Source organism: Schistocerca serialis, chromosome 5 (assembly GCF_023864345.2).
Source record: "Schistocerca serialis cubense isolate TAMUIC-IGC-003099 chromosome 5, iqSchSeri2.2, whole genome shotgun sequence".
Lineage (NCBI taxonomy): Eukaryota > Metazoa > Arthropoda > Insecta > Orthoptera > Acrididae > Schistocerca > Schistocerca serialis.
In genome coordinates, this window is record NC_064642.1 from 648,470,775 (window position 1) to 648,495,719 (window position 24,945).

The 24,945-nt window shown below is 39.5% G+C and overlaps 1 protein-coding gene across 5 annotated transcripts in view; it reads left to right on the top strand.

Annotated features, from left to right (window-relative positions):
* The window catches only part of LOC126481279 (gamma-aminobutyric acid receptor subunit beta), a 593,225-nt gene extending 568,936 nt beyond the window's left edge, over positions 1 to 24,289 (top strand). For 2 of the 5 annotated variants that reach the window (XM_050104914.1, XM_050104915.1), the window contains exons 8-9: positions 5,950 to 6,110; positions 19,983 to 24,289. In XM_050104914.1, the coding sequence (XP_049960871.1) occupies positions 5,950 to 6,110; positions 19,983 to 20,273 (452 nt within the window). In that variant the 3' untranslated portion in view covers positions 20,274 to 24,289. The remainder of the gene's footprint in view (positions 1 to 5,949; positions 6,111 to 19,982) is intronic. The other 3 variants (XM_050104913.1, XM_050104912.1, XM_050104916.1) reach the window with 3 other exon arrangements.
* The last annotated feature ends 656 nt before the right edge of the window (positions 24,290 to 24,945 follow it).

Sequence of the window (24,945 nt, forward strand, 5' to 3'; positions counted from 1 at the left end):
ATGCTCGCTCCAACACTGACAGCTTGCTCTTGCATTCTGCAGGGTCATTAGCAGCAAGACACCTCTGTTCGCCGCCCTTTAAATGTTACGCTATCACGCACTCGGCTGCATTCATCCGTAACAAGCTTTTCATTGAGTCCTGGCAGCCCCTTCTACATTCATAAACATTTAACAAAACAAACTTTAATCATAATAAGTATCTTGGTACCATCTTACGTTACATTTGTTGGCTTAGTTTCAATTACTTAACAGTACACACTTAAATCCACTCAGTATTCTGCCTTTTAACCATTCTATATTTGTCCACAATGGAGGTGCTTTTTGCAGTACATGACATTTGTATCATTATAGCCAAGCGGCTTTCTACTAATTACCGCGCCATTTTTTGGTATCTACTAAGTTATACGTCCCTTTCTCTGACTGGGTCTTAGTATGTCCTACTTCTAATGCGTCTGGGTGAGACATGCTGCTCACGACGTACAATCCTTCAAAACGCTCATAGAAATCGTGTCTCGTCATTAGTATTGAATAATTTTCCGACATCTATCATTAAACTCGCCTTCTTTGAAAAAACATTTTGGTATTTCAAAAACAAATTCATTAACTCTTCCTTTACAACTATGTTAATTGCTCTAATTTCCTTTACTTCATTTCTTATTTCATTGTTTGATTCTCTAGTTTCGATATTCATTTGACTGTTCTTTCCTTCCTGTAAGTTTTCAATATTGCTCTGAGCGCTCTTTCATTTCTGTGAGGTAATTCCATTTTTATTGCATTCCCATTAAATACATTTACTCATTCCCTCCACCCAACATAATTTCTCTGCACTTTTTTGCAAGGACTAATAATGTTTGCACATCTTATCTCACGCTTTGTACGACTTGCCTTCACTGTCATATTTGCTTTCTCAGAACCTATAACGTAAGTATAGTCTACCAACAGATCCTTTCCTATAGTAAAACTAAAACACTGTTTCTTGATTCTTCATTTCTATTAATATTTATTTCTTTTAATGTTTCGCTGTTACCTCAAATGGCATCTATGACCTCAAACGTTAGTACTTGAAACTGTGGTACTCTGTTTAGTATTTGCCTCTAAGGTCCTTCCGCAATGGTGCATAAACTGCTCCCACATCCGATGATCGCAACTGTTTCAGTTCCACCAACTTTAACACTCACAGTTATCTGATAGTTCCCTTTACTCTCGTTCCTTTTTTTGTTTTCTCCTATCCACGTTTCCTTTGTTATGATTATCATATTCGCTATTATCAAGAAATTTTGAACTCCTGACAAGTTCTCACTATCACAATCATTATATTGTATCTTGCCATGAAAACGTGAACACCTTTAATCATTGTTTCATGTCACAATCACAGTTTTGTCTAGTGTCACGAAAATGTGAACCATTTTGTTTCTCACATATGGGGTTTCCTTTCCTGGAAAAACTGTTGCTAAGTCTCTCATTCTTCTTGGTGAGAATGTTCCCTTCCCATTATCGTTTGATTACTAACTCACACTCTTGCAACCAATACCGTTTATTGCTTTTTCTGACGAAACAACCACTTGATACAGGACCTTCAAAATATCCCCAATTTATTTCTACGATTCCCAATGTGGCATACTTCTCTTTTAGTAACAAATTTGTGGAAATTACCGGCTTTCAAATAGTGGTCTTTATTGATAATCTTTCCATTATCATTATTCACTGTAACCCTCCTTTTCAATTTCGAATTTTACATTTTATTTACATTTTCAGCAGATAGTTCAATGCGTACGTTATTAAAATCACTGACCTCACGCCAAATACCAGTACTTCTAGATATTACTGTAATTAAATTTCTTAACAGAGTCAGTTTTAAAATGATAGTTTGCCCATACCTGCTCGTCTGGAATTAGCTTATTATTTATATCAAAAAATATCCTTTTACATTCCTCAGTCTTTTCACTAACAATAAGAGTAGTTTGCAAAGTACTGATGATATTCTCAGTTTCATTGCCATCTTCATTTATGTACTTATGTTCTTTGTTAATATTGTCCATTTTACTGCGTATCTCTTTATCACGTGCCTCTATTCTTTTATTTATGAGCACTCTGATTTGTTAATATTCTTAATGGGTTTTTCCGTATTTTCCTCAAAAGCTTCCAATTGTGTATCTGTAAAATCCCACCTTTTGTCAGTCTTCCTAGTGGATCCCTCAATTTTACTGACAGCTTCGATATTTTATCGATGAGATTCCACACTTTTGGCAATACTCCTAAAGCATTCTTCTATTTTGTCATTGTTAACCTCCTTGATATATTTCTTCATTTTACTTCTGCTTTGTCAGTTTTGCTCATAGTAGTATATACAACATGCATCATTTCTCAAGTCATTCGCTGCTCTTCAGTATTGTCCAATTCACTCGTTTTACAGTTAGGATCCTCGATATCTTTAGTTTTTTCAACATCAAGGTCCTCATTATTTTATGATTTTGGTTGGGGTGGCCTTAAAAATTGTGGGCTAGCATGAGACTTTTAATTAACTTATACCGCGATAACACTCGTACGGACATCGGCTGCCCCGAAGTACGTACGATATAATATTTTTTAAACACAGCGCGCGACTGGCCGCCTTCTAACACATAGTTTGCGTGAGCGCTGCTATTTAGAAAAGAAAAGATGCGTATTCTTACGCAAACTGTAATTATTAATATGGGTCTCAGGGGCTACTGGTTATTTATGTACCAAATTACATAAAGATTAACTGAGATATTGCGGAAGGTAATGATTTTCAATATTAAATATTCATTATTTGCAAGGCAAAACTGGAGAGAATCTCGTCTGCCGTTAGGCGGCCAAAATGAAACATACTGAACTCACTCAGTATTCTAAATATTAACAAACGAAATCTATTTTGACTTTTTTAACTTTGAAATTAATGAAAGATCAAAATTGAGAAGCCTCTCGCATTTACATTTAATATTATGATATGAAATTTTAATTAAATAATACAGTCAGCGTAATGGCTGACTAAATCCTGCTAGGGGAGATGAGCTCCCTGCACTACAAAGTCCTGTAAAAACTTTGTTAATTGTAATTAATGGTTGCGATCATGATAGGTGACAACTAAGTCAATAATACACACTTTCTAATAACAATTTCTATTATATTTTTCAAAATACAGATAAAACTTACGTTAATTATCAGACAGCACTACAATGGCGGCCTACCGCTAGACGAAACAAAAACAGGAGAGGTAGTTCAATCAGAGCATTGTCTCTGATCTTCATGAGGAAACATTAGCGACAGCCCCGGACATTTGTACAAGCCCCGCCCATTTACCCCCCCCCCCCCCCCTCCACACCTACCCCCACCACACCAACCAAGAGCGCATCAATATATTTGGTAGTTCTCGTCGCTGTCGTGTTTTTTTTTCGTCGTTTTTTGTTTTACCGCGGTTGTTCATACTAGCAGAGTTGTGCTGTTAGTACTTCTTAGCAGTTTGTGTAATACTGTCAAAGTGAAACATAGATATGCACTCTCAATAAAGTTATCATACACAAGGTACCTAATCTTGACTGTTGTGGCCAACTGCTGTCAAAACTGATATCTAACAGACATTAAAGTACGATAAGATGTGTTGGAATGACACTGACGAAATTATGTACATATGTTTAACAATAGGCAGCTCTAAAACTCTCAAATTCTGATGAAGAACTCAAAGTAATCTTGTGTCTGCTATGAGCAAGCAGTCATAAGAGTTCACAAGTAAAAATTCACCCACTACACAGGCAAATATTAATGAAGAATGTCACTGTGAAATATCTGACTGCTTGCATTACGCATTTCTACATTATACCACTCTTATATTCTTTAGTCTTAATGAGGTAATCATGAACAAACAAAGACATCGACTTTGCCTTGTTTATGCACAACATTGACGTTAGACAATCGAGATAATGGACAGCATCCTTGGCGATACTACCAATTAATATTTCCCAACAGAATTTCTTACACTGCGCGAGGTGACGGAAATTTGCGCTCACTGCAGTTAACAAATATCAGATTTTTTTATATAGTGCAGATGAAAGCTCATGAAATAAAAAAGACAGTGTGGATACCATTTTTATTTTTCTTTCTTATTGATGATTTTTCAACTCACATATTAATGAACATATTTCTAATTCTTTTCACAATGGTACAGGAAAAACTGTATTTCGTACTAACTACTGATTTTCTCCCTTGTTATGACTGGCATATCTGTGATACGAACAACTTTGATGTTGGAGCATGCGGCAGACTATGGGCGGAGCTTAGGATATGGATTGATGTGGAGGGGGGTGATTGGGCGGAACTTGTGCACCGTCCGGGGCTGTCGCTAACGTTACGTATCTTCATGGCCTATGTTCCACAGTGATTATACCAAAAAAACTGTGTTTTGTTAATTACATGGATATTTGTGTTTTGATAATAATAATTTACGTTCTTTACTATTTGTTATACATCGCACACACGTACACAGTTTTGAAATAATTTATAATTGACACGTCTCGTAACAAAAACTTCCTTTCCTTTTCTCCAAATGTCCATTTATGTGACGTACCGTCACAAGCCATAAAGATAACCAGGGTAACAAACCAAACGAACTATTCTATGAAGAGCAACTGGGCCTACACATGCCAATAACCTCGATAAACTTGTGGAAATGTGTTGGTAGAGTGCAGAATAATCCTGCATAATTCCTTAAGCCCGGTCCACACGCAACGATCTGTCTGCGCAGACATCGGCGCAGATGTCTGTACATGCAAAAGATCGCTGCAGATGTGCTGTGTTCACACGACACAAACCCCAATCTACTACTCGCCCGCCATCTGTCGGTGTAGAAAAGAAATATCAGTGGCAAGCGACTACGCTCCCCGTAAACGTCAAAAATTTAATTCAGTTATTTTGAAATATAGAAATGGAGGAAGTTCTGTTGTGGTCTGTGTTCGCAACTTGTGTTGCAAAAAAATTCAGACCAACCGCAGGAAACAGAGAAAGCGGTCAAAATGGTGTAGACAGTGGCTGCTAAAGCGAAAGCAGTTTTCTCACGTAAATTTACTGCGAGAGTTGCAGGGCGAACCTAACGGCTGGCGAAATTATTTGCGGATGGATGCCGAAACTTATAATTATCTCTTAAAGCTTGTAACCCCTCATATTATGAGAAAAAATACTTGTATATTGACACTCCAATTTCATCTTCAATTGTACTCCTGATTGGTCTTGGCGTTTCTTGATCACTAAGAAAGCCAAGCAGATCAAAATACCATAACGTTGGCTGGTATACTTGATCTACTCCTACATCAGATCTTCTAGATTTCTGAACTTTGTATAACTCTTTTCGGTAAACAGTTCGCAACGAATTTTTTTTTTATTTTTTTTTTTTTATTACTGTTTCTCTGTTTGCCGAGGTGTCAACTGCCCGCAATTTTTCAATTAGAGCATTGTATGCTGCTGTCTTTTTGTCTCGGTCACTATATTTTTTACTTTTAATCTTCCACAAACATGGGTGGTTTCTATATATTTCAATGAATTCACTTACAAACTCTCGAGAAAACTGACGAGTATCAGCCATTTTAATGCCCTGAGCGCACAAATACAAACACTAGACTGAGCAAAGAGCTGTTTCGCGCCAGATTTGCGGCTATCTCCTGTCCACACGCTCCAACTTGTCTGCGCAGATGTGGTTTGAACCCACATATTTGAGAGGTTTCGCTCAAACCTCCAACTTCCAGATTTGCACACACCTCAGGTTGGTGTAAATCTTCTGTCCACACGCAACGATCTGTCTGCGCAGATGTGATGTGCGCAGACATTTGCGCAGACAGATCGTTGCGTGTGGACGGGCCTTTAGTTTAGTGGTCACCGGCGCTGCCGCAACTTATTCTATCCGTAGCGCAGGTTATGTGACAGAAGCGACTGTGCCCGCAGAGTACGCGACGGTGGGCTACATGGCGAAGCGCATCCAGATGCGCAAGAACCGCTTCCTGGCCATCCAGAAGATGGCCGAGCAGAAGAAGGCCGGCCTCGAGGCTCCGCACGCGCCGCCGCCCGGCCCGCCCCCGGAGGGCGACCACGCGCCCAAGCAAACAGTGAGTGTCGCGCGCCACAACGCCGCAGCCGCATCACCCCAGCAGCGCTCCTGCCTTGCCTTGTTCTCTAGCGACAGCCACGGAGCAGGAATTTCTCTCGAGCAGATCTCATAAGGGAACCTCCCCATCGCACCCCCCTCAGATTTAGTTATAAGTTGGCACAGTGGATAGGCCTTGAAAAACTGAACACAGATGAATCGAGAAAACAGGAAGAAGTTGTGTGGAACTACGAAAAAAATAAGCAAAATATACAAACTGAGTAGTCTATGTGAAAGATAGGCAACATCAAGGGTAATGTGAGCTCAGAAGTGCAGTGGCCCCGTGGTTAGCGTGAGCAGCTGCGGAATGAGAGGTCCTTGGTTCAAGTCTTCCCTCTAGTGAAAAGTTTAATTTCTTTGTTTTCGCTAAGTTATGATCTGCCCGTTCGTTCATTGACGTCTCTGTTCACTGTAATAAGTTTAGTGTCGACCGCACCGCAAAACCGTGCGATTAGTAGACGAAAGGACGTGCCTCTCCTATGGGAATCGAAAACATTTGATCGCAAGGTCATAGGTCAACCGATTCCTCCACAGGAAAACACGTCTGATATATTCTATACGACACTGGTGACGGCATGTGCGTCACATGACAGGAATATGTTGGCGACCCACCTAACTTGTACACTTGCCGAATGGGTAAAAAGATTCTTCTGCCTTGCCCGATTTAGGTTTTCTTGTGGATGTGATAATCATTCCCAAAAAAGGCAGATAATAATTGTCTGAAAATAAAAAATTAAACTTTTCACTTGAAGGAATAGTTGACCAAGAACTTCTTGAATGAGATTTTCACTCTGCAGCGGAGTGTGCTCTGATATGAAACTCATATCAGCGCACACTCCGCTGCAGAGTGAAAATCTCATTCTGGAAACATCCCGGCCGGCCGAAGTGGCCGTGCGGTTAAAGGCGCTGCAGTCTGGAGCCGCAAGACCGCTACGGTCGCAGGTTCGAATCCTGCCTCGGGCATGGATGTTTGTGATGTCCTTAGGTTAGTTAGGTTTAAGTAGTTCTAAGTTCTAGGGGACTAATGACCTCAGCAGTTGAGTCCCATAGTGCTCAGAGCCATTTGAACCTGGAAACATCCCCCAGGCTGTGGCTAAGCCGTGTCTCCGCTATATCCTTTCTTTCAGGAGTGCTAGTTCTGCAGGTTCGCAGGAGAGCTTCTGTAAAGTTTGGAAGGTAGGAGACGAGATACTGGCAGAAGTAAAGCTGTGAGTACCGGGCGTGAGTCGTGCTTCGGTAGCTCAGATGGTAGAGCACTTGCCCGCGAAAGGCAAAGGTCCCGCGTTCGAGTCTCGGTCGGGCACACAGTTTTAATCTGCCAGGAAGTTTCAAGAACTTCTTGTTTCGCAGCTGCTCACGCTAACCACGGAACCACGGCATTCCTGAGCTCACATTACCCTTGATGTTACCTATGTTGCACATAGACTACTCAGTTTGTATATTTTGCTTATTTTTTTCATAGTTCCACATAACTTCTTCCTGTCTTCTTGATTGATCTGTGTTCAGTTTTTCAAGGCCTATCCACTGTGCCAACTTATAACTAAATCTGACGGGGGTGCGATGCGGAGGTTCCCTTGTCAGCAATATCAGCCCGAACATGTCACGTCACTTACGCATATCGCTGTTTGCATTTTACGCTAACACGGGAACGACACCAACTCGACCTCACATTTGAAGGGGAGAAAAGCACTCTTGAAAGATATCAGCCTCAGCACTCGATTCCGCTCGAGAATTTGGACAATAAATCTCATAATACGCGCGCATAGCCTTCCGAAAGTACAGCTTTTAAATTTCGCGTGCATCGGTTGTTTGTCGCTCACTCCGCCCCACTGAAACCTAGCTCAAGGAGTATTGTTTTTAATGATTTCTTATTTTAGATTCCGAACCTTTTTTTAAATATTTCAGTAAAACCGAAGTCAAAAATTTAAGTCTTACTAATGTATGTGACTTTTCGCAGCCAAAGTTGTATTTGTATTTATAGTTTCAGTGCGCTTGTTGCATATCTGCATAACATTAAAAAATGTGTTCTGAATGAAGATCAATGACAATTAACGAAATTTGTATTTTTTAAGTTATTTATAATCTTCATAAAGTACTCTTCCACTGGATGTCAACGTTAGGAAAACGCGTTGCTATTGTTAACCCTCTAACGGTAAGGTGAAGTTTCCTGACATAAACGGTAAGGTGGGATTGGATCAGACCCCACCCTCCAAATATCGTTTTTTCGGAGTAAAATAAAAAGTGAATAATGGGAAAAAGTTTTATTATCAATACCGGAGGTTCGATAGGTTGCTGAGAACGTCTCATCTACACTGAGCATAGAATTTTATAGGACACCACTCATGAACCCTTTTATTTCAACGCTCTCTGTTGGTGAATGAAACCACTGGACCGTATTGTACTTTTGCCTAGATTTCTCGATTTCAAGATTTGTGTACAAAACAATTTTTTCTATAATTTTTGAATCTATAAATAATAAAAATATTTCTAATTCACTAGTGACTCCCCTTGCTTCCCCACGTGGACCAGAGAGATGAGTAATAATATTCGACGCTGGTGTCGTAGAAATGGGTTTGTTGGTCCACATTGTCTCTATGTCTTTACCTAGCTCAAAATTTCTCTCATCATCTACATCTGACTGAGAATGATCAAACTTGACTGCTCCTGCCGCACAATGAAATACATCATCCTTGTCATCAGTATTAGATAATACATCATCCTAGCTTTCTGAACAGTTTTCTGCATCGATATTGTCGCCATCCTCTGACTCAGCCTTCTGTCAGAGAAACTCGTTGTATATCTCCTCAGGAGTTCTAAGAAGTTGATGCGCCATTTTAGTAAGATACTAGAAGAGAAAACAAAACTTAGATGTAATGTAAACATCAATATGGTGTTGAATCCTCCCCTGAAAAGAAACTAATAAGTGTGACGTAAACAGTAAGGTGGGGTCGGATCCAATCCGAGCGCGGGTAATGTAGGTTTCGAATAGAAAGGGCAGCTGCAGGTCACTCACCACACCGACATGGCCTCCTCGGCGTTCTCGGGACGACTGGCTGGTAGGGTAGCTGGGACCACAGCGCTCTCAGAAAAGGGAGTGGGGAGTTATAAACAAAACAGACTCGCTGGGGTCGGATCCAACCCCAACCTTACCTTTAGAGGGTTAAGATAGTGCTAAAAGATATTTTCAGTTGCTGTACCCTAATTACATGTCATTACCTTTCTAAAAAGTTTGTTGTTAGTAGACGTTAAACACGTTTAACGAAACTTTTTTTTTCTTTTTTTGTGGTGGGCACGAAATACACACCCCTTGGTATTACGCGTCGTTGATATTGCTAGAGTTAATGTTCGAGAGCTAAGTAAAGCGGCGTGAGTAAGAGGCTGTCAAATACTGCTGCGACATTGATAACACGCTTTGTTCATTACGTCAAAGTGAACGATTTCTAACCTGTAGCTCATGCGAGAGATATCTTTGCTTTGAACAGTTTGTTGCGTTTCTCAAATGCAGCGTAAACGAGTTTTATGAATAAAGTAGAGAACATTCTCCGGAGAAGATTCTCAGAGCAACAGAACATTCGCTGAGAAATATCTCAATTTCGTATGAATAAGCATATTCTCCGACGAGGGAGTTCTTGCTTACCAATCCCCGCCCCCCCCCCCCTCCTTATTGAGAAGTTTCTCGATGTGTGTGGTCTACCGAGTCTGTCACAGATCACATTCGTAATCTCACATTTTTCATTCAACTCGCTCAAACACGGAAGCTATTCATTGTACAAATACGGAACTACTATCAATGTGTTCTGGAAGAGCTGGACTACTTTCCGAATTTAGTTTTATGTGCAAATGCACTTTCTGACAGAGGTACCGAATTTTCGACAAGTGGCCAACTCTTTTTTACTTAGGTGATCACAATAGGGGAACGAAATCCTAAGAATACGTAACATTCGCATCTACTCCAAACCGGAACTCCGTCAGAGTTTTCTGACACGAGATAATTTTGGTTAAATGTGACATATAATGGGCCAATCGCGAATCAGTACTTAAGAGGCCACCCGTGTGGTTTCTTTGCGAGGAACACAACGCTAGGTTTATCATAAATCAGTTATTATTTTTTCTAATTCACCTGCTTACTGCTAACATAACAAAATTCAAGATTTATGCTGTGGGAAAGCGTGATGATGAACTTCTGAAAATGTCAGTGACACAGTTGTCTGGTATACACCTAAATCTTCAAAAAACTGAGAATGTTGTCCGCTTGTGATAAACTTCTCTAGTTTTATACACACGAAATCAGAGAATGTTCGTCGCGTTCAGTAACTGCCCTCCCTCACACCCTTTTACTCAAGCTGAGAACATTCTCAGCGGAAGTACATCCTCTGACTCGCTTTATTCTTGAGAAACTGAGAATGTTCTTCTAAATTCCGAGAATAAAATACATTCTCCATTTTATTCATACTACCCAATGTATGAAACGAATGAGTTGTCGTTAAAGAAGTAACGTAGCGCTGTTTGATTATTAACATCGCTGTTGTATGTTCTCTTCTTTGAATTTTAAAACTGACATAGTCAGAATAAAGTACATGCACTGTTCTTCAGTGTGATTGGTATGATTAAATTGTAAATCGATGATAATTACGTTCACTTCATAAGAAATTTTTAGTTGCTTGAGTGTACTCAGTTTACTTTTGGGGTTTCTATATAGCTGTAGAATATCAACACTTGAATATCGGTAATAATACTGGACGTATATGTTCGCGAGATTGACGTATTGTGTACTGCACTCTTATTACTTACCTATCGAGTCCTTTGGTTGTCTAAGCGGTACAGTACTTCCGAGTATTACCAACACCGACTCAAAGGAAGGCCTCGGCGCTTGTTGGTGACGTCACGTCAGCTAGGCACGGCGGACGCCAGGTCTGTTGCAGGCAGAAACGCCTGGGCTTGCTTATCACTATAAATCTCTTAATTTTGGACAAAATGTTTGGTATTGTTTTGGATTCTGCAGTTTTACTTATATGAAAGATTGTCTTACTATCGTAAAACTACAAATGAAGATCATAGTTCTGTATTACTGAATCCTGTCGAAACATACATAGATCAATATGAGAAGATGCTTTGCCCCATTGCAAGCTTCGGAAATTTTACATTCAAGTAACTATATTTACTTGATCCATTTTGTTATGGAAACTTACCCCAATCCCCTTACAATGAACCCGTTTCTTTTATTTATTTATTTATTTATTTTCGTTTGACATCGTCACTGGAAATGTGAACTAATTTACATGTGTAAATGTCCAACTGTTGCCAGTCATTAGATTACAGTCGTTTTCAACGAAAGGAATTCTAAACAGGAAACATATGAGAAGATGCTTTGCCCCATTGCAAGCTTCGGAAATTTTACATTCAAGTAACTATATTTACTTGATCCATTTTGTTATCGAAACTTACCCCAATCCCCTTACAATGAACCCGTTTCTTTTATTTATTTATTTATTTATTTTCGTTTGACATCGTCACTGGAAATGTGAACTAATTTACATGTGTAAATGTCCAACTGTTGCCAGTCATTAGATTACAGTCGTTTTCAACGAAAGGAATTCTAAACAGGAAACAAAATAGCTTCATACATCGAAAATACTACTGAGCTTAAACTTTTTTAAACACGCACATCAGAAAAGGTAAATATTCCCCTCCTGCAACTGAAAGGAGAAACTTTATAAAATAAAAAAAAAATTATTTGATAAAACAAGAATCTCTCTTTTGCCTCTTCTTCTGTCTCCCACCCCCTCCCCCAACGTGTACACAGTGCTCCTCACCCCATAGTCAACCAAGATACCTAAAGAAGAGCAGCAATGCGTTCACAGTTTCTTGTAGAAGCAACCCAGTACAAACGTAACTTCCTCAGATTTACAAATAAGGTAAAGTAGCACGAATTCTGTTGCTGCTGGACCATGAAGTTGTTTTTGTATGTCAATCCTTAAAACAGGTGGAAATTTATTCAGGAGTACACTATTTGTTAAGAAGTGTAATGAATTGCACAATTAATTGATTGCAGAAATCTCTCAGAACATTGTGTGTTGGTCAACCACCGCCAATAGTTTCACATTTTCCTGTGTCAGAGAGGGAGACACCACCATTATGAGTATGCCTGCAACAGACCTGGCGTTTGCCGTGCCTAGCTGACGTGACGTCACGAACAAGCGCCGTGGCCTTCCTTTGAGTCGGTGTTGGTATTACGCGGCGACTGTGGAGCGAAGCGAGTGACGAGCAACCAGCACGCGCGAAATTTAAAAGCTGTACGTTCAGAAGGTCATAACTGCGTTCTATCAGAATTATGGCCGAAATTGTAAGGCAGGATCTATTGCTGGGTTTGATATCTTGCCAGTGCACTTTTTTCTCAAAATATGAGGTCGAGTTGGAGATGCTTCCTTGTAACACTGAAACTTCAATGCTGTACTTATTTTTCCTGTCTTTACACAGTTATTAGTAGCAGTAAGTTGAGTAATTGCAACTCCTACGGATGCAATTGAAAATCCACCAAAGAGGTATGGTTAAGTGTTAGATAAATTCGGTAGTGTGGACGTATCCTGACAGTCAATCTTTTGAATGTGTGCACACATTTCAAGCAATTTTCACCTTCAGACAAAATTTGTTTACGACAGTCTGAGTCATCACCTCAGATTAAACAAATCTCCCAATAACAGTTCTTGTTCTTAAGTTTCCTCATTAGGAAACTGTAGCATTAGTAATCGTCATTGAGATCGAGTACGTACAGTTAGTAAATTAATTTCCGAGAAATGAATGGAAGTTAAAATGGGACACCAGAAGGGAAAAAGAGAAGAATTTCGTCCCCATAAATACTTCAGCCGGTGATAAATAGCTAATTTGCTGCATGGAAATCCTTAAAATTCGACGTTTTTCGCGACACTTTCATTTTGGTATACTAGGAAGCTATTTCTCAGTGTCGGCTCGGCATAATTTTTTAAAATAGAGACTCAACTATACGATCAAGTGCAGTATAAACGCTAAAAATTAGCGGTTGCTGTCGCTTTTCTTCCTACACCATAACAATTTGTGACATCTTAATGCTCACTACACTGATACGCTTACTCTATAGTGATAGCTACAGAGCCTCAAGTATGTGTGAGTCAAGAGGAACCTGCGATATTAGCCGACGACTTTGACCAGTGACATAATGGTTGCTGAACATCACCGTTGTTGCATATTTTGAATTATATTTCACCATAGCGCTATTTCTTTAGTATTGTCACCGGTTGCGAAATAAATCATTTTTAATTTATTCTGTGTACACAAAAACACTATTTTTCCATTGGTATGCTAATTATAAGATTTCGTCGAGGTATCGTTGTTTTTTATTGTGAACTGGGGAAGCGGTCGTAGATCCGAATACTGCACCTGATTGTTATAGATGTTTGGATCTATTTGTCACTTTCTTGGCACTGGTGCACGAGCCTTCCCTATTACATTCCTCGAGTTACTGCGGTTTTTTCTGATGTACAGGGTGGCCCAAAACTCTCTTAACATTTGAAAATTCATGCTTCACGGAATAATATAGGTAGAGAGCTAAAAATTGACACACATGCTTGAAGTGACATGAGATTTTATTGAAACCAAAAAATGCAGAAAATGACCAATAGACGACGCTTCAGATGATACAAAAGCAATAATTAGCACGATAATTGATTATCAGTAAAGACGATATCGTTTATAGCAAATGCTCAACATTTCGGCCGTCGTTCATCAACAACCGACTTGTAGTCGAGGGACCTTGTTATGAACAGCACTGTACAGCATATCAGTAGCTAAGTGTGGTGAGAAGTTATCGTCGGATGTTGCCTTTTAGTATCCCTAATGAGATCGGACGATCGCGCTAGACTTCAGATTTCCGGTAGCCTCACAACCAACGGTCACACGGACAGGTCTGGGGAAATGGGAAGCCAATAACAGTACGCGATCTTCACCCCACGATGTAAGGAAGATAACTTTGACATGTGTAGCAATATGGGACGGAGAGCCATCCTGCTTAAAAGTCGTACCTTCCAGCAGGTGTTTATCAGCCGTGATGACTCTCTCTCTCTCTTACTACAACTCATTTTCTACACGATTCTCATGCGGCATCACTTATGTGTTAGTGTCCACCGCCATTTGTCATTTCAGGCGCCTGTGTTAATTTTTACTTCTCTGCATACATTATTCCATGAATTAAGTGAATTTTCAAATGTTACTGGACTTTTTGATCACTCTGCTTATAAGAGCGATGTAATCAGAAATGGAATAAAAATTAGGTACGCTCAGAGAGGTTAGAGTTTTAGAGTTTGAGCCAAATGAGTGAACAGCACTGTGGAACTCTTGTCGATCTATGGTTAGTACTTCATCTCCAGATCAGCTACGTTTTAGGAGTTCTGATCAGTTTGAGGTTGAGAGTGGCGGCGGTTCAGCTGGTACTTAACTTCCCCCCACCTCATGTCCTCTGCAGTCTTGCACAGCACTCTGTTCTCCTGGTAAACAGGTTATGGCTGTATTTTTCTTTTTTTATGTTTGGACAGCTTTAGTGGTTTGCATGCTCATTTTCTTTCCGCATAGCGTTTCTTTTGGAAGTACTGCAAACATGTCCACGATTTAGCAAAATACCTTTCTAGAAGATGAATTGTGATTTGTAAGGAGATAAAATGCAGCGCACTCTGAAAGAAGGGGATATTTTTCCCTGGATGAGATATTCAAGTCGCAGATTTCTCATATGACATGGGTAAGGCAAGTACGTATCGTCAGAAACTTTAATTCATGTTTCGAGAATTAGGTAGAGAACTCTAATAGCCACAGTTAATCTGCGCTTCATGTCATAATATTCTTCATTTACTCCGTTTCTTTACGTGTTTGTTTATCTTTTTGAAATAATGAAATTGCGTCATATTCAGACTTTGTGGAGTGTAATATTACACTGCACAACTTCTGTGACGCTATAACGTGTTAATAATTTTTCATCCCATTACGAGATATTAGAAACATTTTTTGTGAACACCGAACAAGAGTTTCTGCGTGAAGCTGCATCCCTCTCAAACTAGTGATACCATCTGAGCCAATAAACTTCAGAAAGTGCTAAACACGATTACTGCTACCACTACTATGCACCACAATATGATTGCTCTGTCTGGTAGAAGTCGTACCGTACTAAACAGTACATAACCCTAAGCGAAACATGTACACTAGTTACTGAGTGCCTTATAGGACATTGCTTTTTTTTCCTATCTCGTGCGAGCAGGGCGGACCGCTATAGGATTTCGTCATTTACAGCCAGATATTCCAACAGTCTGAGAGTGGTGCAGAAGGAATCTCAAGTTGGAATCTGTGTGATATTGTCTAGCAGGTATTGCACCTTCAATTATTAGATGAAATATAACATCTACCTCGAGAAAGCTGATGCAGATAAGGCCACTAGACAAAATATTAGTTACTTCCTGAAAATAGCACACTGGTCGCTTTGAAACGCGGTACGGGGTGACAACTGGTACCAGGCTGTCTTGTGACCACCGCTGACATAAAACATGGCACTGGAGTGAAATCGGTGCACATGGAGGCATGGCAGCATGACAGAAAGGAGGTACTGTGTTTGGCCCCGCTGAAGACCAGACGGTGAATGAAGTTATCCGGTTTGCTTCAACACTGGCAGTACCACGTGTCTGCAAGGAATGGTGTGCCTCTACCAACCATGTAAAGAGACGTAAAAACTATTGTCCTGAAAAGATGCAAACTGACAGAAACTGGAGACGAATGCCACGGCCTGTCAATGACAGTCTATTTCAAATCCAATACAAATTGTTGACGTCAGTGAGCGCAGGTCCATCTCGGCCAGTTTCCGAGCGAACATTGCGTAGGGAACTGCAAGAAACGGACATTTGGAATCGGACGCCTCATAAAAGGCCATTACTCACAATGGTACACGAAACCTTCATTGGGCCAAACACCATAGGAACTAGACTGCGCCCGACTGAAGACGAGTAGTTTGATTCGACGAGTCGCGATTTTGACTCTTGACGTGAGGCACCAAGTGCACAGATGCCTCAGTAATGTTTTTAACCTGCGATGTGTGGAAGGTATAGTTCAGGCCAGACAGTCTTGCGGTGTTTTGGCCGTGTTTTTCGTATCATGACGTTCAACATTCTCCGCGACCAACTGTTTCCCTGTTCAGTATCTTCTACACCTTCATGTTGAACGTGTGGAGGACACTTCCATCTTCCAATGTGACACAGCGGTACTCGTTCTTGGTCTGGCGAACATTCATACACCAGATTTCCATCGAATTCCTCTTACTGCACAGAAAATGTCTGTGACTATTTAGACAAGTGGGTAAGCCATAGCAAACAGCAGCCGCCAGTTCATTGCTCCACGGGATCTTATCAGCAACGGACTTCAGATTGTTATAGCACTCCTGAATAGACTTGCTGACTTTCTTCGTCGTCGAACTGAGTCAGTTATGAAGATTAAAAGCGATGTGACACGATATAAGCGCGATGTCTGCTGGCTGGGTGGGTGGGGGGTAGGGGCGGGGTGAGGGAGGGGGGGGGGGGAAGGAGGAGTGACTACTTTTTTGGTCCAGTGTGCTTCTGCCACAGGTACACGCAGTAACATGGGTACAAACCTGGTCAGGCAAGACTGAAGTCCAGCGAAACTTTCTTGCGAAAGATTGAAGGCCTACACGGTTTACAATCGACCAAAAGATTTCCTTATTGAAAGATCACACGTCGCAGCAGATTAGATGGATGGCCCAGTCTGAATATCTCCCACCAGATTGACATATGGATGCTCGGGCAATATGGAAACCTGGCTTAGGTCTGGAGCTAGGAAATTCATGCCACAGGTAGAGAAATGTTGCTGTGCTTGTCAGACGAGTCCTCGACATTGGGAAGGAACAAGCCATGGCTCTCAGCAGAGCACTGTAGAAGACCAAGCGAATAGAAAACGAAAGCGCTGTAGAATACCAAGTAAAGAAAAACGAAATAATCGTAAATAATCTTTCCTTCTTGGAGGACCACAGTCATGTAAAATTTTTTCAAAGAAATTTCCGCCATTTGACTGTTAATTATCAACAAAATGCAGCCAATAATATTAATCATCTAATTAATTGTTCATAAAAACAAATTATGTAGAAATAGTACCTCTTAAAGATCTACCGCATTTGGTTTAACTCGTCTTATGCCTAAAGAAAGAGTAAGAACTATTTTGAAAAGAAAAGCAGGTATTAACTGCCCTGCCTGTAACTTGCCGACCCTCCACATTATAGCCCTCGGGACAAGTGAAATCAAAACCAAAGGAGGTATAAAGGAGCATCACTTAAACCATTTCTCCTAAGGGGATGCAGCCTTGTGGAAGTCAATTTTGTAAAGAATGTGAGCGACGGAGCGTATATTGGCAGTGCTCATTGAATATTTTTTGGCATGTACGCACACTTGCACTAAGAGTCTGCAGTCAAACAAAATGTTAAATTTTAGTATGAAATGTATAATTTTACACAGTTTCTGGGAGTAACAAATTGTACCTAATTGCCTAGTGACTAAACATCGCAAAAAAATACATCAAGGCTATTACAATAAAAGAGTATAGAGCAGTCTTTTTTTTATTTCCGAAGAAAATAATTTTATTTATGAGTAATGTATCCACATGTCCCTCTAAAATTCACAAAATGAAGATACATTTTTGCTATGGAGTTCTAGCTGCTGCATCGTCACAGGCCTATTATCGATTTCAAAGTATCATGACAACTGACAAGATAGGTAAGTGTAACTGTAGTAATAAAGTTAGATATAAAATAAAAACACAGGTGTCCAGGTTTTTTCTCTTTGAAATCTAGTTAGCCTATTTCTCTACAATGACGTCTCACAGACAGATCAAATATATTTTAAATATAAGTATTGTTTTCAGTTATGTAATATCTTTTTGCTTCTATAGCCCGCACTGTATGATATTTACGCCTTCTTAATTTTCAGTTCAACATGCACTTGAGAACTGCTATAAAGCCGAAATCATGGTTGTGTGAGATAAATGAACAATTAACAGTCAAATGAGGGAAACTTCTTTTAAAAGATGTTTGAAGCCTACTTAAATGCTGATCTGATTTACTTCACTCTCTCGTAGCTGTAAATGCAAAGCAAATATTAGCACAGGAAATCTCCTATCAAATATTCCCAACTGAGACTCCATCTGCTTCACTACCAGCTCGCCTGTATTTGGCAACAAAGAACAATATTCTACAATACTGGCCATTAAAATTGCTATACCACGAAGATCTTTTCAGAGCATTCACACAAGGTTGGCGCCGGTGGCGACACATACAACGTGCTGACATGAGAAAGTTTCAAACCGATTTCTCATACACAAACAGCAGTTGACCGGCGTTGCCTGGTAAAACGTTGTTGTGATGCCTCGTGTAAGGACGAGAAATGCGTACCACCACGTTTGCGACTTTGATAAAGGTCGGATTGTAGCCTACTGCGATTGCGGTTTATCGTATCGCGACATTGCTGCTCGCGTTGGTCGAGATCCAATGACTGTTAGCAGAATATGGAATCGGTGGGTTCAGGAGGATAATACAGAACGCCGTGCTGGATCCCAACGGCCTCGTATCACTAGCAGTCGAGATCACAGGCATCTTATCGGCATGGCTGTAACGGATCGTGCAGCCACGTCTCGATCCCTGAGTCAACAGATGGGGACGTTTGCAAGACAACCACCATCTGCAGGAAGAGTTCGACGACGTTTGCAGCGGCATGGACTATCAGCTCGCAGACTATGGTTACGGTTACCCTTGACGCTGCATCACAATCAGGAGAGCCTGCGATGGTGTACTCAACGACGAACCTGGGTGCACGAATGGCAAAACGTCATTTTTTCGGATGAATCCAGGTTCTGTTTACAGCATCATGATGGTCGCATCCGTGTTTGGCGACATCGCGGTGAACGCACATTGGAAACGTGTATTCGTCATCGCCATACTGGCGTATCACCCGGCGTGGTTACACGTTTCGGCCACCTCTTGTTCGCATTGACGGCACTTTGAACAGTGGACGTTACATTTCCGATGTGTTACGACCCATGGCTCTACCCTTCATTCAATCTCTGCGAAAACCTACATTTCAGCAGGATAATGCACGACCGCATGTTGCAGGTCCCGTACAGGCCTTTCTGGGTACAGAAAATGTTCGACTGTTGCCCTGGCCAGCACATTCTCCAGATCTGTCACCAACTGAAAACGTCTGGTCAATGGTAGCCGAGCAACTGGCTCGTCACAATACGCCATTCACTGCTCTTGATGAACTGCGGTATTGTGTTGAAGCTGCATGGCCCATGCATGTACACACCATCCAAGCTCTGTTTGACTCAATGCCCAGGCGTATCAAGGCCGTTATTACGGCCAGAGGTGGTTGTTCTGGGTACTGATTCCTCAGGATCTATGCATCCAAATTGCATGAAAATGTAATCACATGTCAGTTCTAGTATAATATATTTGTCCAATGAATACCCGTTTGTCATCTGCGTTTCTTCTTGGTGTAGCAATTTTAATGGGCAGTTGTGTACAATGGGTCAGAACTCGATCCGCCTGTTCTAAATTTGAATGACAGAAAATAAAATGCATATAGAAACAAAATAAAATAAAAACAAACTTTACGGATGTTATGTTCTGCATGTCAACTATGCGATCTCTCGCTAACTTCTTTGTTTGCAAGCTTCATGGCTCCTAACGGAATGAGGTGAGGTGTAGGTGTGTGAAGAGAGCGCCTGTACGTGTCCCTTGTAAGTGGTCGGCGCCGTGCCTCTGTTCCAGGAGGTGCGTTTCAAGGTTCACGATCCGAAGGCCCACTCGAAGGGCGGCACTCTGGAGAACACGGTGAACGGGCGCGCCGACGAAGAAGCGGGCGGTCCGGCGCCGCAGCACCTCATCCACCCCACCAAGGATATCAACAAGCTGTACGGCATCACGCCCAGCGACATCGACAAGTACTCGCGCATCGTTTTCCCCGTCTGCTTCGTGTGCTTCAACCTCATGTACTGGATCATCTACCTGCACATCAGCGACGTCGTCGCGGACGACCTCGTGCTGCTCGAGGAGGACTGAGCGTCCACCATTTCTTTGCCTGTTTTCCCTCTCCTCATCATCACACCTTTCTGTTTCTATTTCTTTTTTTTACATTCCTCACTGATTGTAAAGTTTCTACGAACTAGAGGGGCGTGTATTTCGCTCCGTCGAGCGTGCTGCGTACAATAGCGAGAAATGGCAAGTGGCGACTAAAAAGAAATTTTTTTTTGTTTACTCAGGAGTGGGATAAGGATCGAATTACGGACTCTTCTGTGCAACCGTGTGTATGATTTCCGCCGTACACTACACGTACGCCAGCACTCCCACAGCCTATCAGTTCACGCACAGCCTGTTACATCTTCTCGACACTGTACTGTAGCCACATGTGCTGTTATTCTAAATAATAATAATATTATTATTATAATAATAATGATGATAAAGAAATGATATATTCACACGTACTGTAGGTATGTAACTGCGATAGCGGTGCTAAGAATGTGTGGACACGTCAGCATTCGTGGTTGTGAATGACAAAGTGTGGTGATAGGAATGTGGAAAGAACATTAGTACTTCTGTAATGTAGAGTGAATACAAATATTCTAACGAACTCTTTAAATCAGTAAAGAAATGTTGATGTATTCTTCTAGTTACTTACGGATGCCTGGAAGCGAGAAAGGGATGTAATGAGCAGCAGGAGATACTTTGTATTGAAAACTGAACCTCGTGTGTGAAGTTCGCCATTCTAAAATCTGATGTAGTAAAATGGTAGTTGTAATCCAGATGATAAACTGAACACAGGATTCATTAATTTTTTAAAATGAGTTAATACAAGTGTATCGTAAGAGAAGAGCTCCCGTAGCCTTCCCGACCCAACCTTCTCCTTTTTCTATGAGAATTGTTATCGTGTTCCACATCAGCCCTTCCACTCGCACGCGAGACATCTGTGTTCGACTGCTTGACACTGTGCTTTCGAAATTGTAAAGCGTTATCACTGAATGTTGTTTTCTCTGTGGCACACTAAAATAATCAGACTGGTTCTGATATATATTTCTGTTACTATGTAATGATAAATTAAGTATTATAAACCTGTTGATATGTTACAATCAAATGTGTTAAATTTGTTGGTAAAAATTTTAAAGTGAGTGTTTTAATATGCATGACAGGCAGGAGGTGTCGAAGTTCAAAGCTGTAGTGGCATTGTTCCAAAGACGTGAAGAAATGTTTACATCAGATAAGTGTAACATTCTTCTTAAATTAGTTGATTAAAGACCTGCAGACCACTTCTCTTAATTGTTGGGACATAATAACTGGTACTTGAGGATATTCATAGTATTTATTCTTGATATTTAGGCTTTTTAAAGAAATGTTTGTAAACTGGAGTAGGTCATTGCTGTCAGTCAGTGAAATTTTAGCAAGTGTTTAGTGCTAATGGTCCTACACTGTGGACAGTCCGTACTTCCATACACATCGTACTGATTCATCACAATGAAAACAGAAAGCACACACCACCTGTAAATATACATATAAGCCAGTGCAAATGCACATAAAGTAATGAAGAGGAAGCTCTCTTTGCCAAATTACCATCACTGATTCGTCATTTAATCACTCTTGCCTGTCTATCATATTATTTTTATTGGTTAATATTTGTATGTAAATGTTGAAAATGAATTTATTTCATGTTAACTAATTGCAAACACAAACAGTTTAATTCCTGGGCCCACTAGACCTTGAGATAAGTAGCTTTTCCCTATTACCTGACCCAGATCACTGAGTAAAAATACTTTTATACAAAAAGGAGATTAAAAATAATCTGATCAGATGTAAAAAGTACACTAATATATATTTTAGTCTGTAAGGAATGCGAAAATTCATTAAATGATAGTTCTCAAGTCTCATTCAAAACTGAAGAAACTGGCACAGATATATATTTAAAACATGAACACATAGTTTGAGTGAGTGAATGGATTTTTCATAAAATTTTCATTCAATTATTGCAAATAATCTGAGAAGTTCGGACATACGTGGTGGTTTTAACATTGCTTTACTGAACGAAATGGTTATTAAAATTAAATTGCAATTTTTCATCAAACAGCATTTTCAATGCTACACTAATAACAGCCTTACTTAAACACAATCGTTAGCACTTATGTACAGTTCTGCAAATTAATTTCATTTTATGCATTCTACTGAAAGCACAAATATTTATTAATTGATGCCATGATGTAAAGTGAAAGGTTTGTGCACTTTAATCTTAGGATATAATATCCTCACAACACATAACTGCCATTTTATAACACACAAAATATAAATGAGAAACAAATACCAGTTTTAAATAATTCAGTTAATAAAATATTACAGTAATAATTTTAAAACATAAATATGATTTGTCAATTTGATAAATGGGTGCAAAACTCCAAGTATAAAATGTGGCAATGGTCAAAATTGAAAAAAAAAACATGCACTTTTTGGCTTATTTCTTTCTCTTAATATTAACTCACATTGCCATTAGAAAAGGAAGTCTTAGACAATGAGTGACTGTTAATGGAAGAATGAAAAGCAATATTCATTGTTACACTCACAATGCCCTCATGAATATTTAGTTTACATAGACAATGAGTCAATGGACAGCAATCACTAAAATTTACAACAAAGTATGTGCTGACCAATTGCATAGTTTTAGTTTCAAATCAATTATATTTATAACATATATAAAAAGGATTAGCACCTGACATATTTTTGGAACTTCATCTCACTTATTACCAATAAAATATCTGGGTCAACATTTTTTAAATTAATTTTAAAATTTACACTTCTGTTTAACAGCAACACTTTTTAGTCATAAAACAAATATGTTTCACACTAATGTATCGGAAAATGCACATAAAATATGTTTCATAACATTATTTCTCAGTTTTATTTTGTTAAACAAATGCTCACCTCAAAGAAAAAAGTACAGAATTAGTACAGTTAGGACATAATGCTGTAGGATGTTCTAGGCAACAACAGGACAAAAAGTGAGGCTGGTCTGATCTTTGAAGATTTTCTACAAGTTGACATTTACTAATTTTACAGGTCTTCATCATTTATGATTTATTATGTTAAAGTAAAGTTAAATTCAACATCAATTTGTGACACTCAGTAATTAATGAACTTTTCTTTTAAGAAAATTTCACTCGTGGCACCTGTAGCAAACCTTCTGTGATGCGTGCTAGTGACACAGACTGTACATAAAAAAAAGAGTATTCATTTTAAAATGTTTATGTGTGTATGAAGATTAATTCAATGGTCAAAGGCCACAGTTATATTGCTCAATCATTCCAAAAATAAAAATTAATTATTATAAACACTGTTCTCTCTTAACTGTAGACAAACATGAAAAGTGCTGCTATAAGCAATACACTGGCATCAAGGCCAATTATTTATAGCTTGTATGTGTATGGAGATACAAACACCTTTGGTTCAAAAAAGATCATTAAATCACCTAGCCACATACCAAAGATCTAGCACTCCTGCTTTTGGAGCACTTTATACTATTGTTCCTCATTAGAAAATTCTTATTGCAGTAAAGACCCATCAAAACATAAGAAGGTTCATGTCAATATCTGCAGCATATAGGCTACACGTTAATTCTAAAGGACTTACAAATGGAACCTCCTATGTTTACACAGGAGAGAATATTGTTATACACTGAGAAAGCTTTTAGAACTAATTTCCTGTAGATATCAGTGCTTGTATGTGGAGATTAATTAAGAAACAAGTGTTGTGTTTATAAAAAAGTGCAGAAAAATATGTAAAGTAAAACTGTTTTGAATAAGTGCAGTATATTTTGTGCGAATTCAATTTGAGCATGTAGATTGCTCACTAACTGAATATTCTAAAGAAACAAGAGGAGATGATCATGATGTGTAGAAAACTTCATATGAATATTTGTTCGTCATTTTTATTTCAATAAAAGCTAACAATGAGAACACAGTTTTTGCTGCTTACTTTCTTCACTTCCAGAATCATATTTTTCCCACTATTTTTTCACTAAAATGTGAAAATATGACCACTGTACAACTTTTAACTGGTGAAAAGAGTATGTTAGACTAGCTGCATCCCTAATGCAAATTAAACATGCACTATAATAAATAAGAACAGAAGTGAAGTAACCTTATGTTATGGTTACAGTGTTTAATTATATTTTGTGCAAGGGTATTTTCCACAGGTTCAGAAATAATTACGTGATACATCATCACTCGCAATGTAAAGGATTGCCAAAACTGGCTGTAACCAATAAAAAATTTCAGTCATGGTAGCAGAAGAAGACATACATAACATGATGAAAACCATCTCTCCTTGACGGTACACTATATTTCAGGTGATATTATATACCGTTCTGCACATTGTCTCATAATTTTGTTGTATAGGAGGCCTCAAAAGAAAGTTTATATATGATGTGTTAAAATAAAATAGCGACTGAAGTCTATCAACAAAATCTTTATTTATTATTGAATATACAGTTTAGGAATTTACTTCTTAAAAATAATATCATTTAAATGCAATCCAGCACTTCTATATCTCTCATTTATTCAATGAACAAAATTTTGCATGGTGGCCGGCATCGAGACTCTGGAATGGCTGCCACACTGCTATGGATATTTTTTTTTAGTTGCTCCAAAGAAGTCAGATTATTGACATCAACTTTATGTCACCCCTGCTGGAGACCAAT